Source organism: Onychostoma macrolepis, chromosome 06 (genome assembly GCF_012432095.1).
Source record: "Onychostoma macrolepis isolate SWU-2019 chromosome 06, ASM1243209v1, whole genome shotgun sequence".
Classification (NCBI taxonomy): Eukaryota; Metazoa; Chordata; class Actinopteri; order Cypriniformes; family Cyprinidae; genus Onychostoma; species Onychostoma macrolepis.
Window position 1 is genome coordinate 20,478,509 of NC_081160.1, and position 20,484 is coordinate 20,498,992.

Here is a 20,484-nt window from a genome sequence, read left to right on the forward strand (position 1 = left end):
TAGCGTATGAATTGTACATTCTGTGTATGTTTGTCTTTCTGTGTGCGTGTGCATCAAGAATAATGGATGGCCGTATACCCCTGTACACAAACCTTTTACAAAAAGCCATTTATTTGTTTCATGATATTCTTTGATTTCTAAAGCGCTGATTTGTTAATGACTTTTTCTTTCATTAAAAAGAACTAAATATTAACCATGAAAGACAAATTGATTAAATAAGAGAATAGCATTTTTTTCAATTTATAGCAATTGTTCCTTAGTAAATTAAAATGTTCACTAATAAAATGGAGCAAAAATACAATAAAAACAATTTAATACACAGTTAAAAATTTTTGTATTAATCACGTTTTCCATTTCAGGAGGAATAATAGGAGGAGGAATTTATACCTTAATGACCGGAGTTTAATTATTGTGATATTCACAATTTTTATTAATATATATATATGAATTCATATACATATACGTGACCCTCGACCACAAAACCAGTCTTAAGTTGCATGGGGATACATTGTATGGGTCAAAATTATAGATTTTTCTTTGCTAAAAATCATTAGAATATTAAGTAAAGATCATGTTCCATGAAGATATTTTGTAAATTTCCTACCGTAAATATGTCAAAACTTCATTTGGACAACTTTAATGACGATTTTCTCAATATTTAGATTTTCAAATAGTTCTCGGCCAAATATTGTCCAATCCTAACAAACAATACATCAATGGAAAGCTTATTTATTCAGCTTTCCGATGATGTATAATTCTCACTTTCAAAAATTGACACTTAAGACTGGGTTTGTGGTCCAAGGTCACATATGTTGTGAACAAAAGCATATTCCAGATACTCAATATATCGCTCAGCCTTCATGCTATCATTGTACTTAAAATGTTATACGATTCCATCGATAATGACAGAGAGACTGAAATGGACAAGTACAGAAAGAAAGGGATCCCACCAGAAAAAGGTGACCCACTGAGGCGCCTCTCTTCACAGACTCCATTTACGATTATGACCTATCCATGTTTATAGCCCTGCTCAAGATGGCTCTGCGATTGCCTTATCCTATAATAGGTGGGCTCTCTTATCTGAAACGAGTACTCAGAACCACATAAACCACAGCCAGTCAATCACAGCACCTCCCCAAACAGCACGCTATAGACCTCTGGTCTAGTATCACTGATTTATTTCTTCCAGCTGCTTAGACTATTGAATTTTACATCAAACTTAACAAGCATTAGACCAGCGAAGAGTGCCTAGAATCTTATAAATGACTACCGCTTCAAAAAGCTGTTCAAGTCTTAACCATTTTCAGGCATTAGTTTGTTACCATCAAAGTAAGCAAATAAAGCAATAAAGTGCGTAGCTCGTAGTATTTAAGTAGCTCTTCAGACCACACTGAAGTAGATTGAATGACAATTTCCCATCTGCTCCACTGCAGTTTTGAGGAAGCTGAAGGTGTCAAGCATGTTTAGACTGCGGTCTTATTTCTCTGTGAAATCTTGGAGGAAATGGTTTGTGAAAATTGAAGGATGCTGACCTTGAGCTGCAGTTGTGTCCCATGCAGACTGCCCATTCTGTGGAACACTGGCAGCGGACACAAAGAGGTCACCTACCGCTAACCATCACAGATCAGCAGTCCATCAGTAATCAGTGTGGTCTCTCGAGCATGGGACCTTGGGAATGTCATGGCTTTGCCTAGTTGAGCAGAAAACTCTCACACTCACACCTCTTGCTTTGTTTCTACACCCTAATACACACTCAATTCCTGTAAGTCCCAGGGAAATATAAAAAAAAAACATTTGCACAGCGACAGGCCTGATGTTTATATATGACTCGTGATGATTGTCGTTTGTCAGTGCGTGTGCGCTTATTTTTGCACAGCCTTGTGCGTGATTTATGATTTTTGTATGGCTCACAAATCATGGCACTGTACATGCAGTCTTTGATTATGTATGTGTGCCTTGTGTGAGTATCTGCATAATGAAGTATTTGCTGCTTGTAATACATACCATCTTTTAATCAGCACATCCCATGAGTGGGTGCTTGAAGCTGCCTGCCTGCATTGGCAGTCCTACAGGAAAATTAGTAAAACCAACACTCGAGCTCGCACGTTTTCTCAAACCAATGCAACATTAACCCCCAGTTTACACATCAGCTCCCTTCCACCCTTTAAGTCAGCAACATCTGGCAATACTTCAAGCAATGATTTTTGCTTCTGTGGATAATTTTAAGCATGTACGGTGAGCCAATATATTCACTGAAAGCCATTGCCTTGGTATTTCTGTGCATCTAGAGGCATCAAATGGAACTGCAAAAATGATTTTTTTTCACCAAATTATGTATTATTTTTATAAGAAAAAAATATAAGAAATAGTTAATGTAATAAAGCAAAATATATAATAGTTATTAATATATTAGGGCTGTTGAAAATAATGTGTAAATACTTGCGATACTGATGTGAATAATCCTCATGTAAAAAAATAAAAATAACTAGTAATTTTTTTGCAAAATAAACTTATTGGGGGAAAATTAACTGACAGCTGTTATTCAAACAAGAGAGACCTGATACTGAAAGAGACAGAAACTTCTCTAAATTACAATATATACAACACACTATACTAAAGGCTCATAAATGTGATATTATAATCTATTTATATAAAGATTGTTTTTAGTTTATTTAAATTAAATTTACTTTTTATGTTCTATAACATTTAAAGCCTATTATATGTTAAAAAAATTATGGCACAAAATTTAATGTAGAGTTGAATGAGTATGATTACTCATTTTATCCCAGAAATGGATAAAAATCCATCTGTTAGAGACATCAGTTACATTACTGGTATCTGTGATACTTGCCATTAAACCAGATGGCATTAAACCATTTAAAATACACAGTTTTTATGTTGTTTCTTCATCAATCTACATGAGATTCAGTTTGAAAATATATTTATTTACAAATATTAAAGTTGGTTGCAATTAATCACAGATTTTGTTCAGTTCAAATTATGGCAGTATACAAGCACCATATAATGTGTGGTTTTTGATATTTTGTGGAATCAACCTACGAATGGCTTTTTTTGAACACTGAACAAAATTACACACTTCACCTTGAAGAAAATTATTATCTTCAGCTTGAAAGGAATGAAGGGTGTAACAAGGTCAAGCTTTGTCCTTGAGATAAGGCTAGTGAAGGATCTTTGGTAATTAAGCGCTGCTCAGAGCTCACTAACCACCTCTCTCTGTAGTCTTTGGAGGTGCTCAACCCATAACGTACTGCCTCTGGTTCCAGAGGGAGATAAGGGGCAGGGGAACATGGCCCCTATGATGTGCGAGTTGGTAAATCTCTGGGCTTGTTTCAGTCTAAGGTAGCTTGGCTGGGGAGATAGGGAAGACTTAGATGAAATCCTCTTGTTCTGATGGGAGCCAAGGGCCTGGGATTTGCTCACCGTTCCAGAGAAGAATTTCACAGAATATCACCTTCGGTCTGGTCTGTTGCAACTCACTGACTGTTTGACAGTTTTCTGCTGTCTTTTGGTTAGGTTTCATGATTTTCACCTCTTATCTCTTTGACTTTTTGTATTTTTTTGTATTTTTTATAAAGCGTCCCTATATATGAGTTGACGTATCAATGTGTCCTATGGTGGCGGAAATTTAAAAAAATAAATAAATAAATAAAAACTACCATTGAAGATAAACCTCTCTCATGCTATTTGTAACTCTAAGAATGAAGATACAAGTATTTTATTTATCTATTTTTCTACATTTTATATATATACTATATATATATATATATATATATATATATATAATACTTCAAAAAGTATTGAATAAATGGGTGCCGTTAATTGTAGCCAGTGTGTATTAGAGAAAAGCATTTATTTCATAATGATATTTCCCTCCCATTTTAAATTCTTAAGTCATTGTACTGTATTGTTGTCAATGTGCATATTTATGGACTTTCTTGGCCTTATTGTGCAAAATTTATTTGATGCACTTTTTTTTTTTCTAAAACAACGTATCTCTTTTTTTTTTTTTTTTTTTTTTTTCATCTGATGGAACAAATGCTTTCTGTCATCCATACTTTCTGTATTTTTTTTTTGTTGTTGTTGTAGTCTGGTCTGGATATTGTCCTATTTTCCCTAGAATTACATACGATTATGGAAATAAAATGGGTTTGGAATGTTTCATATTTCATGTTAAATTTAAAATGAAATAAAATTAAGTATGTTGTTTCAGCTGTTTAATTTACTATAAACATTTTGATTGGAAGAAAAGAAAGCAGAAGTAATATTTAGCATTTGAGAATAGCACACCCACCCAGACCAGGCACAGCATGTGTTCAACTGATGCACATGATAAAAGTCAAACGTGTGAACAGTGTTAAATCACTGTGTCCTCTCTGACTGATAAAGCTCTTATTGGTCTTCCTCCCAGAGAGCTGACAACATCAATCGCTCTCCCTTCAGGCTCTTTCACCCCAGCAACAAATTTACTGGACTTAAAGCAAAGCAGTCTTTATCCACACACACACACACAAACAAAAGTAAGGGTTCATAAATTCACAGTGATGCGTACCTGGGCCTTTGTAATTGCTCCCGCTGGAGCTGTGTGTTCAGTTCATTCAAACTCTCTTCCCAATTAAACTATAAACGCACCAAGAAGAAACGACAGAGACGCACGGTGCACTTAGCCTCATATCGCTTGCTGTTTGTTGTTTAAATCTGAAGCGTGAGGCTTTTTCTGCTCAAGTTTTTCTTTATTTCTGCACTAGAACAGTTGTTATCAAGTGCAAGTTTACTATTGTTTCTCAAGTGATCTAATTTTGTCATTGCATCTCCTGCAGACTAGAGTTAGTAGTGCGGTTTGTTTTAGAGGTCTGTGCGGGACTGGTTTTTTAGTCACTCCCACGATATATTCACTCTTTGTTCACTCGCTGTCCGCTTAGAATAATTTTCTTCCCGAACCGACCGTTCCCGCTAAATTTAGATCTCGTTCCCAGAATCTCACATTTAAATTTCATCTACTAAAAGAAAGAGATATAGGCTAACAAATAAACATGTAGTCTGCACAAAATTGTATTTGTTCTTTTATTCGTCTTGTCAAGAGTCTTGAATTTATTGACGGCAAAATGTTAAATGAATTTAGTCTCTTAAAACATTAACATTTAACGTTTTATTCGTTTAACATTTTGCTGCCAAAAAGTGTATTTTTATTTGTCTTGTATATTATTCGTCAGGATACAATTCATTTAACATTTACAACACAATAGGAAAAAGTGTCACAGAGAAAAAAAAATGTAGGTTGTACAAAAATAGCCTATTAATTATTTTATTCGTCTTGTCAAAATACTAAAGTTTAACATTTTGCTGTTAACACAGTAGGAAAAGTGTCGCAGAGTAATATAAATAAATAAATAAATACGACACCTGTCATTTAAAATTATAGGCCAAGCAAAATATAAACAAAACAGAGTTGAACGTTATTCAAGGACTTCGCATCCTCACTTTGCTCCATCCTTATTCTGCTCTGTCTCTCACTGACAACCTGCCTGTTCTGTCACCACCGGTAGGCTACAACCTGCCCTGAGGACCATTATGCACATGCTGCGTGCACATACCCTGCAAATGAAACGCGTCACGCAGAGAGCACTGGTTCATGCGTGCAGCGCGTGTATAACAGTCCTGAGTGCAGGCTGTACCAGTGGTCAATGAGAATAAAGTGCAGATATGCTGTTCTGAAAGGATGTCGGGAACAGGATATTGTTAAACCGCCCGCTCCCGTTCAAATTACACCAGAGTTACCGACCTCTACCGTGTTTTATTCGGGAGAGCCGTGGGAATGCAGACCTCTAGTTTTTTCACTGTTGTTGGAAAAAAAATGTCATTCCACCTTCTACTTAAGCTTGACATGTGAAAAAACAAATACATCCGAACTGACCTTTGACCTCTTGTGTAAACAGCATTAATGTATATGCTTTTATACTTACCTTTCTCTCTTTTCTTCAACAGCAAAAAAGACATGTGCCACAACAGACTTTGCATGTAAGAATGGGCAGTGTGTCCCGGCCCGATGGAGGTGTGATGGAGAACCGGAGTGTCCAGATGGTTCGGATGAAGCAGACTCCACCTGCAGTGAGTAACCTGATTGTGTGTGTGTGTGTGTGTGTGTTTGTTAGGGGTGCGCCGATCCGATTTTCAGTATCAGTATCGCTCCGATATTGGCATTTTCTGGCGAATCGGGGTGTTGGTCAGACGAGGCCGATCCAAATCTGATATTGTGCCCCACAAAAGCCACAAACACATTATAAAACACCATAAAGTTTTTGTGCACTATATTTGAAGTGTTCTGAAGCCATTCCATAGTTTAATGTGAGGTACATATGAATATTGAAGTCAAGTTCACATAAACTCGTCTCCGCTGTGGCTGTGTGTCATCCTCCATTCAGCATTCAAACTGCGTGTCACATTCGGTTACTACAGTCAAGACGATGAAACTATCTGCGAGATTATTAAATGTTCCTAATGTTAAACTCAGGTGCGGCTCGTTTATATGGGCAGGTGGGGCAGATAATAAAATATTAATAAACATATATATATATATATATATATATATATATATATATATATATATATATATATATATATATATATAACATACTGTATATAAACTGAATCAATAATAAATTTGTAAATGTGTTCAGCATTCTGCAACAAATATTTTTCTAGACTATTTTAAGTCGTAAAGTAAGCAGTATATATTAAAATCCCACGCATGGCATGCATACATGATACTAAACCCTCCCGAGCTCAACAGCGCCCCACAATTTAAACGTAAATCTGTGGTGAAAAGAGGAACTGCAGCGCACTCTAATTGAGAGCCATTGGGGCAGATTTGAGACTTCCCCGCTTATTTTCACGTTACTTTACGTGAACCTCGCTCCACCAAGACGATGTCAGTCCGCTTCAGCTATGTGTCTGTATCAAGTCAGTAACTAGTTGGCGCATCTTATTTATTTTTTTCTTTGTGGAGTAGTGGATCAAATTAACAAAGTAGGCTATAACTTAAATTATATCCTTTAGTTTAAATGTGCTCACATGAATAGCCTTTATATGTTTCTGTTGTGTTTGTGTTGTTTATTCTGAGAAAAGACATATGATCTTCTTTCCTCATCCGAATTTCTCCACAACTTGTGACATTCTAAATCAACATTTGGAGGTGATAAATTCTATATTAAGGCAATTATTATACAGCATTTTATGCGTGTAACATTACTTTGAGCCTGTCAATCAACATTAGCACGCCACCCACAGGATAACACAAGGACATCTCTGCCAAAATTTTGTGTTCAGAGATTAGAATATAAAGTTTACAAAATAATCTGCCCCACCTAAATTTACGGCCAGGAGCCACTACTGATTACACTTCATCTGTAAATAAAGATAAATGGTTTTGCATAAAATGACTTTATCTTGCAGGACTTTATCTTCGTGCTGTTTTCAAAATTGTTACTTTCTACTGGATGTCTGTTAGATCACAACACTGGAATAGAGAGAATTATGTTCTTAACAAGTACAGTAACTGGAATTTAAAACTGTTAAAAGAAAAGGCTCAATAAACTTTCACACAGATTTAATACACTACACATTAATATCTCTTCACTTTGTGCTTTGAACTTTTTCTATGCGGAGCATTGCGCGCCGTGACTCTGTGCTGCGACTCCGTGCTGCTTCAAGCACATCATTCTGCGCAAGGGCTGCCCTTTGTGCCGCTCTGTATTTGGAGCCTTTCGTATCATAATACTTTTGCACAATGAAAGATTATTAATAGCCTTTCTTGTTCATCTTATCTATCATATGTTTCTGCCTCATTACTGTGCTATAAATTTAAAAGAAATGTCTTTTAATTTTACAGTGTGTATATATATATATATATATATATATATATATATATATATATATATATATATATATATATATATATATATATATATATATATATATATATATATATATATATATATATATATATATATATATATATATATATATATATATATATATATATATATATATATATATTGCTTTTCATGAATGTATTAAGAGCAATGCATATCATTTTACCAGCTTTAGTCCTAAACTTATTCACTTTTATTTGTTCCCCATAATGTTTTTTTTTTTTTTTTTTCACTAATTTTAGATTTTATAAAATTATTGTGCAATTGTTTGTGTATTTGTAGCAAATTAGAATTTTCTGTGATGGTTCTATTGGTTTTTACAGCAGGGTTTTGCTACTGAATTATCCAGTATAGTTTATAATAATATTTTTGTCATAGATTATAATTGTATATGCATTCATTTGTTGTCTTTCTTTACAATAAAGTTGTCTATATTTAGTATATTGTGTATAACACAAACAAGTCATGATCAGGTCAACAAACATTGAGGTATGAAAATTCAACACTGATTTAAAAAAAAAAACTGCCCTGGTATCGGATCGATATCGGTATCGGCAGATACTCAGAAATTTTTGGTATTGGATCGGTATCGGTTTTGAAAAAGTGGTATCGAGCCACCCGTGTGTGTGTGTGTGTGTGTGTGTGTGTGTGTGTGTTTTATTCTGTTGACTGATTCTGATAATTTTTGTCCAAATAAAAGCATGTAAAACTTTAGTCAAATTTCATTTGAGCGAGCATCACCATATCTTGAATATAATTTCAGTGCCATAGGATTTTTATTTTATTCAATTTAATTGTTTAAGTTACACTACCATACGTTTGGGTTCTGGGTTTTTTTCCTTCTCAGTTTTGTTTAGTAAGGGTGCATTAAATTTATCAAAATTGACAGATTTATAATCTTCCAAAACATTTCAATAAATGCCTTTCTTTTCAACTTTCTATTCATCAACAAATCTTGAAGAATTATATGTTTTATATAAAAAAGCTTGTAAAGAAAACAGCACAGCTGTTTTCAACATTGATAATATAAAGCACCAAATCAGCATATTAGAATGGTTTCTGAAGAATAATGTATAATGGTTTTTGAAAATTATAATTAATTACATTACATTTTAAAATATATTAAAATAATATTATTTAATGTAATAATGTTTCACAATAGTACTATTTTAACCACATATTTGATCAAATAAACAGCCTTGGTGACAATAAGAGACTTCTTTCAAAAACTTCCAAAAAATATTGCCTGAAACATTGAACGATAGTGTAAATATAAATATTAACTAATTAAATTACAGCAGTGTTATGTAGCCTTGAAGTATTTCTTAAATTATCAAGCATTGCATCAAAGTTTTCCAAGTATTTATTCAAGTAAACAGTCAGTAATTAAAAATAAATAAATAATTGTGCAGCGAGCTGCTTTCGATTTTTGTTAATATTGTTGTTTGATTAATTTCAACAACATAATAGACAGCAGAGTGTCTGTTATGGTGCATTTGTACTGCAAGGCCCAGTGAAAAGATCTGATATTTTGACACTTAGTTTCAAATCAGTGTGTTATCTTGATAAAAAACCAGGAAAATGCATATTTATAGTAGTTAAAATGTGTGATTTTGGCAGATAATGTTTCTGCATCCATTATTGCTCATTTATTTCAAATTGGATTATTGTAATAACACCATTTGGAATTCACCCTATAGGTTTCTTCTTTCAAAGGCTGTGTAAATACTGCATATCCATATATTTAGACTGTCTTCTGTGCTGTAGTAAACCTATTTGTCATGCACATAAACTGAGCTAATGTTAGTGGAGTTTTGACTTTTATTTGCATGCATCCAGTTCTTTTTATTTTGTTTTTCTACGAAGGATTGCCTGTGGCTGTTTGGCAGTCTCAGTAATTGTTATTTTAAGCTGTGGACTGAGCCTTTCTCGCTGGCCATGTGATGTGATTTTGCCGTTGGCTGAATTAGGCTCCAGCTGCTAATTGGCAGCAGTAATGCTCACGCCCCCTGGCATCACACTCACTCTCTTGTGTACTAGTTATTGATATTGTCCACTCAGATCACGTGTAAATCACATTTTTACACATATTTCTTGTGCTCTGATTCGGTTGTTACTTCATTTCTGAGTCAGGAGCAGTTTCTGTCTCACTGTCCTTTACTACTTGACATCCGAAAGAAAGTGGAGCTTCCAGTTCAGTGATCGTAAGATCAGATTGAAAATATGATCAACTACGATTTGGCTGTGTTTTTCTTCTGGCTACAACATCCTGGCCAGGAAAGAATGAAGGAGACCTAGGCTATGTTTGGAGATATATGCTACCATGCTATATTGTGTGCTTATTTGGAACAGTATGCAAATTTTCTGTATGCATAGAATCTGATTGACTTTACATTGCCATTGTTCAGTATTCAGTGTCTTTATCTATCTTTATCTATCTATCTTTCGTTCTTTCTTTTTTCTTTCTTTCTTTGCACAATACAGTAAATAACAAATTGGTTATTGGTTAAAGATTTTTTTTGTTGTGGATGGCAATTGGATATCTCAATGTTACATTTATATAACCTTTGCCATCATCTTACATTCACTTAAAGTTATCTTAAAATCGCTGTAAATTTATCACCACTGTTGAATGAAAAATATATATCAATATTTGTCTACATTATAATGTGATGCCTAAATTCACTTACATCGTTTAAAACAAGTGATTTTAATATTTGAAGTTTATTTGCAAAAACAGATAACTTAGTTTTTTATTAATTATTATAAATCATGTTTTTTTTTTTGTTTTTTTTTTATGTTTTTATTGTATTTATTGTGTTAGTTAGCTGTATTTTTTTAGTTATTATTTATTCAAAACAACCCAACTGCAGTTTGTTTGATTGATTGATATTAATTGGAATGCAGGATTAAAAATTTAAAAAAAGGAAAAACTTGATCAGTTTAAAAAAAAATTATATGAATAATATTATTATCAGACATTATTTTTTTTATTTATATTTGGGGGTGGGGGGGGATAAATGTCTGAAATTAATTATAATTTAAATTGCAAAAGTAGAATACTACAATTATTTTCATATCATTAAAGTTGAATCCTTCGTGCTGCCTCTCTCCTTAAGTATGTTCTTATTTTGCATATCTTTAAAAATGAAATGGAATGGCAATGACAACTGTGCCATAAACGGATGCAGGTTGTGCTAGTTTCAAAGCTCCCACTCACAGAGACCGTCAGCATATGATGGACAGGTGTGAAATTCTGTGTTACTGCCGTTTGTCTCAAGTACGATGTGGATTCCACCACCGAATTGCAGAAACTTTAGCATGATTTGCTTGTTAATGTCCAATCCAAATCAGCCCACGTGCATGTCTAAATGTTGATCAAATGCATTGAGGTAAAGGCACTCGTATAGCTTTGAGACATACAGTCCACACACACATACATATATGTATTCCCACTAGTCCAAGGTCAAAGCTAGTAACGGTGTCCAGACACATTCTCCCAATATCCCTTTACCTGTGTTAGATTGCTTTTCAAAATCGTTTTCAGCTTTGCTCTGATAGAAGGAGAAACTGTGTAGAGGCCTTTGAACAAAGTCACATGGATCAGAGTTCTTCATGGCTTCTTCACACAAACACCTCGTTGTGCCTCAAATAGTCCCCAAACATTAGCCTCCCTCTGGCAATGCAGAATATAAGTACTGGGATGCCATTACAGCAGACTATCATCTTGTGTTCAACCTGGTAATATTAAGTGAGTAATATTGAAAAACGGACCGGGCTCTGTGGTTTCTCAGTATGGGATATCTTGATCAATGGGAACAGCGGGGGAGTCATTATGGTTGCATTAAAAAGTAATAAACAGGAGCATGCGGACATGACTTAGGTGCTTGTACAAAACCAAATCTGGGATCATATGCTGGCATGATTATGAAAAATGAGGTGGGTACCTTGCTGTGATTGGGTGGTAATTAATCAGCTTGATGAAGTGTGTGCTTGTGTGTATTTGAAAGGCACATTCACAGTGTTGTGTGTGAAAATTAGGGTTGGATGAAGGGTCATTTCTGGCCCCTCCAGCTGTTGCAGGATGGATTTGCATCTACTGGTCTCTGGTCAAACGGTTTGCCTTTTATTGTTAAACCTTTATGTCTTCATACAGACCTGGACAAGAAATATTGTTATGGTGAATTATGATAGACTGTGAGGAGCTTAATTAGTGGTGCTTGCTAATGCAACGAGTTTAAATATTTTCATTTTTTTTAATCCTTGTAAATGCTACAAGTCAGTTGTAGCTACTCTGTAGGAATCACAACATTATAATTGTGGAGAAAAAAATGTATATTCATTTGAGATAACAATATAGATTACATTTACTTGTTGTGATTGTTAAATGACAGAATAGGTGATCCAGCTGAACTGATCCAATGAACTTTCACAATTATGCTACTGTTCAAAAGTTTGGGGTTGGTAAGATTTATTTAAATGTTTTGGAAAGAACCCCAAATTACCCTAAATTTTCATAGGGTAGTGTAAAATCCGTTTTGTTGTTTGTTTTGTTTTGTTCAACCACCTAACAATGGCCTTTTAACCACCCTTTGCAACCACATAACATGTTAATTCATAATTCATATTTCAGTGAGAAAATGTTAAAATGTAGTTGATTTCTTGCTATGCTTTAAAACGGTTGGACATTCAAACAAGTTACACTTCTACACGACTCAGCTACTGAGTGCTGCACACTGTGTCGATTTAAATCAGGAGAAAAAAAGACAAGCAGCCTTAGGCTTTGACATTGAACTGTAATTGGCTTCCAGGTGAGCAAATACAAATATATCTGTAAACCTTTTTTCCAAAAAACGCACAAGTATAGAAAACATTCAACATGCTTGCAAGACCTCTGCTTCTGAGAACGATCACCTCAATCAATGTGTGGCAATGTTTCTCTTTGGTTACACTCAAAGATGTAATCTTGTGTTTCTGTGTTATATAACCTCTCCTCCAACATTCTCACATTCTGCTTTGGCTATTTTTTTAATTAACTTCTGTCCTTAATGTTGCTTTCTGAAATGTGTCCATCTCCAAGACTGATCTCATGTTAACAAGATCTTGAGTCTGATTGGATTCATTATTCTTTAGAAATTGGTTGGTGTGTCCACCCCCCCCCCAAATACTGCTGGATTTAAACTTAAGAAAATGAGGTTGACATTGCATTAGGTGCTTTTGTAATTAAAAAATTGAGGCAGAAATGCATTATGTGCAAGTAAGACTTGTTATAGCACTTGCATATCATTGCTCTTTTGGTTGCTTCCATTGTCCTCATTTGTAAGTCGCTTTGGATAAAATCGTCTGCTAAATAACTAAATGTAAGTAAGAGAAACTACAAAAGACTATGTTTACATGTAAGCTAAATGGCATACAAAATACGTAAACACACATACTGTAATGTACGCATCTATTGCTTCGGCATAATTCATTTACGTGAATTTTTAAGACCTTAAGTATTGTTATAAAGAAGATTTGAACTATTTTCAGTTTTGGTCTCTTCGTCTTCATGTAAATGTTACAGCATGAAATGGGATTTTGTTCATTTTTGTTGCCTCAATTGGCTTAATCACAAACCTCTTCATGACAAAGGTCATTCGCTTTTAGCTTGCTCAGAGTAGTTTAATAAATGTAATACATTTCACACCAATTAATTAAACTCACTTGACTTTGTAAGTACAAAGCATGGTTATTAAAACATAACATTTGTGGCAGATGAGTAAAGCCTTGAATAGACATTACAGTGGAGTTAGATGAAGAAGCTTCAGCAAATGCTTATACACTCTATATTAAATAATCAGTTATGTTATATATGTTATATTTATATAGGTTTTTTTGTCAGTTTGCATTATCATTCTGACATTTTGTCATTCACAAGACTCTTATCAGTGTTGCTTTTATATTGATAGGTGACAAGTTGAGCCAGGAGACAAAGGCCTGGGCCTATTATAACCTTGCACAGGAGTTTTGCTACATAATTATTTTAAATATTACGGAGGGATCCAGTCAGATGCACCGGATGGGTTCAATTTCATGCTTCAGGCAGCGGTTCCCTGAAGTAATTTCCCATGTGGCCGCACTCCAGGAGCACTGCTGCAGCCCAAGAGCAAGCCCCAGTCTCCCAGCCACACGCTCCTTTCCCGGCTGCCAGAGCGGGGCATCGGCGCAGCCTGATTGCTTCTTAGTCACGCGGTTTGTGCTGGCGTTTTAATTTAGCGCCCATCAGTGCTGATTTTTCTCACTATCAGACTGAGCTCAAGCGCCAGGAATCAACTGCTGACTACAAAAGGTGAAGCTGTTGAGCCAAGTTGTTTTTTAATTATTTCTCCACATTATTGATAGTATAGCGAGGACAGAAAACAGTTGGTAAAAGAGAGGAGGATGGGATCAGGAAATGACACAAGCCAGAATCAAACTCCTATGAATGCAGCTCTGTGTTTTAGAGAACATGCGCAGGTTAAATAATAAGACTTTGTTACTTTAGGTACACTACCAGTCGAAATTTTTTGGACAGTAAGATTTTTAAAGTTTTTTTTAAAGAAGTCTCTTCTGTTCACCAAGCCTGCATTTACTTGATCCAAAGTACAAAAAAACCTGTACAATTTTGAAATATTTTTACTATTTAAAATAACTGCTTTCTATTTGAATATATTTAATTTCAAAGCTTCTAATATTCGGATTTGCTACTCAAAATACATTTATTATTATTATTATTATTATGTTGAAAACAGCAAGTAGAGCAAGTGAAAACAACAGTAGAATTTTTCAGGTTTGTTTGATGAACAGAAAGTTCAGAAGAACAGCATTCATTTGAAATAGAAGTCTTTTGTAACATTATAAATGTCTTTATCATCACTTTTGATCAATTTAAAGCATCCTTTCTAAATAAAAGTATTAATTTCTAGAATCCCACCCCCAAAAAAAAACATATTAAAAAATATACTGACTCCAAGCTTCTGAATGGTATGCTGTATAATGTTACAAAAGCTTTTTATTTCAGATAAATGCTGATCTTTGGATCTTTCTATTCATCAAAGGATCCTGAAAAAAATGTAATTTCTTTTTTTTTTTTGGAAGCTGGATTCAAAATCCACTTGGCTTATAAATGTGACAGGGCACATGCACATTTGTATGGGCTTCTTGTATAGAGGAATAAACCAATTCAGCAACCAATTTAGAAATCCGCTTTGTCTAAAAACAAAGGCACAATTACATATTAGAATAGCTCTTCGAACTCTCTTATATCTTATAATTAACTAATCAGCATTGCTTTTGTTTATGTTTTCCCAGACTGTCAGACTAATTAGTGTTGAAATAAACCTATCAATGACTGAGTCGTCTCATGAGAGCAGGTCATGTCAAAGTGACATTAACTGGCTGTGAAGCACTCTGGGATTTTAAAGTGGGCTGCTCACACTGTTCAAAGGAATGGTTGGATTGGGTCAAGAGGATTTATTCCCTGCAGGCACATTTAATTGGTAGAAGATGTGGAAACATGGACATCAGGGCTCTTGCATGGTCAGTCTGACAGGCATGAGTGCATTTGTGGGTGTGCACTGAGTTAAAATGTCCTTTGTATGCATGCATCTTATTGTAGGGGAAGATCATAAATAATTAAACATGTCACCTTTACAAGTTTACGAAAGCCAACAGAGGTCAGAAGGAACAGGAAGCTGTCGACTTCCCTTGTAATCTCAAGAGAATAAACATCTGAGGTGTTTGCCTCAACACCGATCACTCCTGGATTGATCAACATGATGGATGGATAGCTTGCTTAATTGTGCCCCACTGGACACGATCTGCAGAAAAAGATCGGCTTTAGACATCCGCCTTACTAAAAATGCTCTCTGAACATCCTTTGTGTGATTCCATCAATTTCATTTTTACTCGTAATTAGTAACCCTTGATCTCACCAGCTACCTACTGATTCTTCATCAGTCCCTTCAGCCTAGGACCAGATCACCATTCCAAGTCTCTTTAGGTCTTAATGACCGTCTTGAACAGGGTTTCCATTGAATCAGCACTATGGTCTGGTGTCAGTTTGATGTATGTGGCTGGATTTCTTTAAAATCTTTCTAAGAAAACAGTCAGCGTATAGTGCGATACTCATTGTCTTGATATCTGCAAACATTTCACATTATAAAACTGCTAAATGGTCTGGAATAATGACGTCGCTGTTTTAGAATGATGTAAACTCATTATTGGATGAATAATCTGACTCTTAAAATCACAAACTACACATTGTATGAAAGAGAGAGTTGTTGCTTTGGATTATTTTTGTCTGAAATAACTGCAAGGTTTTATAAACTGAATCATATTTATATATAATGGCACAAAATCATATTGTGAGCTATTGTAAAATGATGCTTCCACTGTAATATGAATGGGTATGAGCATAATAGCAATATTTACTCATTCTTACATCATACAGAAGATTGCATACCGTCCTTCACGTTATAGTGCAATTTTAATTATTTATGCTAATTAACTAATATAAATCCTCAATGGCATGTATTAGAAAAGCAATGTTTTAAAAAGGTATTTGATCCAATTTTCTTGAAAATTGTTAATTATTTTAGTTTCTTTCTTTCTTTCTTTCCTTCCTTCCTTCCTTCCTTCCTAGCAGTATTGTGTTGCAGGTGAATTAAAGCGATCAGCCTTTCATAAGCTGCAACTATCTTCATTTATAGCAAATCAGCACTCTTAAAGAGGCAGCAGCTTTTATTAGTTCAGCCTTTGTTGTGTGTTGAGTCACCCGCTAAATGTTTCAAAAAAGGCAGGAAGGAAGCTTAGATTTACCTTTATTAAGAAAACAACACTTGTGGCACACTTGTCATGTGAGTCATTAAAACTTTATTTTCATGTTATAATTAAGGTGAAGTGTGACAGGTTGTTTTTTTATGTGAAAATGCTTTCTTCTTCATTTTAAGGTGCAGTGTCCTTGAAGAGTATTACAGAGCAAGAGCAAGAATATTGCTGTGGTTCTGTAATAAAATAAATAATGATTTATTGCTAATTAATTATTTGGTAAAGCAGAGATTTTCTCCACTGTTTACATCCTTGCATCTGCACTCTTTAAATCTGAATTCACTGGAGATGTCTCAAATGTAGAATCCTTTCTACATGCCCTCTGGCACAGGACAACAGGGTTCATTTTATGTGAAAAGATAGTTGATGGGAATCATTCACGTTTGGCTCGTTTCATAAAATGCTTTGATGCACACTGGCCATCGGAGAGCGACCCGCAACGCTTGACCTGAGCATACGTCCAGAAGTGAGATTGCCTACAAACCTATATATTGGGGAACCGTCCAGTGCTTATAAACCCAAATATGACAAATAAATGAAGTGATGCCATTTGACTTTCATGTCTGCCACATTAATGATTCATGGGAGTGTAGTATGAATCGCAGACGTGATTGCAACAGAGGAAGGATTGACTTGTTTTTCATGCATGTGGCTTGAATTACTGCTGCTACATCACAATCATAAACAGCTTCTTCAGTTTGTAAGTCAAAAACAAGGACAACACAAATTTAACAAGCAGACATTTATTATAAAAAGTTGATTGGTGATGTTTTTGTGCTCTCGTTGTGTTTTAAAAATAATTTAAGAATTCAGAAAGAAAAACATTATTTTGGAAGACCACAGAGATTTGAATTCGGATCAGCTTTATTTGCATGTAAGAATGGTGTTTTTGTCCTCTTGAAGCAATATTTAGTCATGAATTATTGAATACATCCATAGGGCACTGTGCTATTTCTTTTGCTAATTTTCCTCCTATCTTGTTTTTTTCCCTGACATTATGATTTCTAATATCTTTTAAATGTGTCGTTTAAATGTCAGCTTGTTCAGAAACGTCCCCCCAGTGCAATAATCCACTGTATTTCCCCTCTCATTGTTAAGATTATACCTCCAGTGGGCCAAATCTGTAGAGACCCGCTTGAGAGCCAGAGAATGTGTAATTAAAGCAAGACCGAGACTATCGATTTACAGCTTATAGGATTCCTGTCATGTGTTTGCCCTAGACATCAATTTAGGGGCGTGCTTCTGTGTGCACACAGACAAGGGTAGCCGATCACAACGTGCTGTTTTGTTAGATTTCTGGCTTGTGTGTGTGTTAGTAGCTTAAGCCCTCCCAGTCTGAAATCTATTCAGCCCCAGCCAGGCACATCCCATGGTTTAGTACCCCGTTTTTCAATATGGTGCGTGTTTGGGGAGAAGTGTGTCTTTAAATGTCTCACCGCAGACTAATGAAGCTGAAAATGTGGTTTTGCCTGTGCATGTGTTTTAGAATGTCATTTGTGCCGGATCAGCACGTCTGCTAACAGCTAAGGCGTTATTAGTGGCATCTGACGCACTTCATTTGTCTGGACGCACCCCTGCCCACCCGCTTTTTCATCAGCATCTTTGTTTTACTGTTGCATCTTTTGGTACAATGGTACAGTGATGGTATCAAATGGTAATACCATAGTTCAGTTTTTTTTACTCACTTGCTTTTTATTTTATCTGCAATTGTATTCTTTATTTATAACTTACATTTAAGTTTTATTCTAAGGTCATTCTGAGTTAGGATCTTGGTAGAATAGATATTTAAGTGTGCTATACACTAAATTTCACCTTCTCACAAACTTGCTCTGTATAGCGGTCAACCTCCTTTTACATAAAACATTTTAATAAAAAAATTCTGAAAATAATCATTCTTGGCATAAAATAATTGCAATATTTTTTCTTTATTTATTACTATTATTATTATTTATTTTATTTTATTTTTATTAGTTTTTTTTTTTTTCAGATACAATACTGCTATAATCTTTAGGATGATTAATTTAAACATTTTTGGAATTTTCAAGTTTTTGTTTACCAAGTCTGCAATTATTTGATCAAAAATACAATCAAAAAGTAATATTATGAAATGGAGAGAAAGAATCTGAATCTGTGTATGTAATATAGGCTTTCATCAATGAATGTTATGTGTCCAAAATCATGGTAATTCCTTGATACGCTTTTCTTTGAGTGATAATAGTCTTTCTTATTTATGTCAATGTTAGTGAGATTGTAATATTGTCTCTGATTGTATTATACTGTGTTATATACATTATAAAATGTATATAACTTTCGCCGCCAGCTGATTTTCCTGCTGTCACGAGTCTGTGGCGCTTGCTCTCTCTTTCTTGTTGTCTTCATATTCATCCCTTCATTCTGCCATATTTCTTCATCTTCCCCCAACGCTCTGTTGATCTCTGTCCATTTTTATCCATCTCACTCTGATTTGTATCAGATTTATTCCCTTATGGGTTGAGTGGTGAAGTGAAGTGGAGACACAGGGGAGTTTTATTGATATAAATGGCAGCTCTCTCCTCATGCCTTACAGAGCAGCCATCTCCTATGGAATATGAAACACTCACACAGTGGATTCGCCTTCCACTTTAATCATCTTGCCCTGCCTGAATGAATGTAACTGTTGAAATTTTCTACCTCTCATCAATTTATTACTTTTAGATTATTCTAGGTATAATTGATGTCATAATTTTAATCAACTGCTCACCTTATCACTTTGGGTCAAAAAAGTAATTGAATGATAAACTGTTTGAATAATTAAAAAATCACGCATTAACAATTTAAAGCAGTAAAATCTGTTTAAATACCATTTACACTTCTGTCCAAGAAGGAAACACTGCTCATGACATCAAGTCTTTCCCCCCACCCAAATAGTATTGAGTGTGTATTGATTTGGTGTTATTAGCTTAATTGGTGCAAAGCACCATGGAGACATATTACTATAGCTTAGCTGTGGTCCACACCGGTTTTCAGCATGTTTTAATTATTTTCTCTCATTCTGCTGCACTGCTTAGAGGGGGGAAAAAATCCTGTTTATAGATTTTCTGTCAACTGTTTCAACCTACCACATTTATTTCTCTGTGTCCATAAGCACGACTTCTGATAATGTATTATGAATTTTGATTGCCCAGTAATTTGAATGGAGCTCAAGATGTGCAGAAATCCTTTTCTATGTTTGTTTTTATATTATTTGTTTTCAATCTATTTTAACATTGAGTTTATAAGTTTGTTCAATTGTGAGCAAATCATATTTCATTATTTAGAAGTGCACTTGTACTTCAAATCTTGTCTGTTTAAAAAAATAACTACTTACTAGAGGATATTATATTAATGAAATGAAAGACCTCCTAAGTGTACTTAAAGATAGTACACTTTTAAAACCTTAAAAAAAGCACTTTATAATGTCAAATTAAAGGGGTCATATGATGCGATTTCAAGTTTTCCTTTCTCTTTGCAGAGTTACAAGCTGTTGGTGCATAGATGAGATCCCTAAAGTTGCCAAGACTAAAGTCTCAAACCCAAAGAGATATTCTTTATAAAAAGTTAAGACTCGACCACGCCCCCCTAAAACACCTCATTCAAACACGCCCCCACATGTCTACGTCACGATGTGGAATTATTTGCGTAATGCCGCCCAAATTTTAACGCAAAGAAA

General features: G+C 34.8%; 1 protein-coding gene across 5 annotated transcripts in view; it reads left to right on the forward strand.

The window, feature by feature from the left end:
• lrp8 (low density lipoprotein receptor-related protein 8, apolipoprotein e receptor) overlaps positions 1–20,484 on the forward strand; it is a 170,789-nt gene that overhangs the window by 69,001 nt on the left and 81,304 nt on the right. For all 5 annotated transcript variants that reach the window (XR_009271678.1, XM_058778596.1, XM_058778598.1 and 2 more), the window contains exon 3: positions 6,004–6,126. Coding sequence is in view for 4 of the 5 variants with exons in the window: in XM_058778596.1 (XP_058634579.1) it covers positions 6,004–6,126 (123 nt within the window). In the remaining variant the exon portion in view is untranslated. The remainder of the gene's footprint in view (positions 1–6,003; positions 6,127–20,484) is intronic.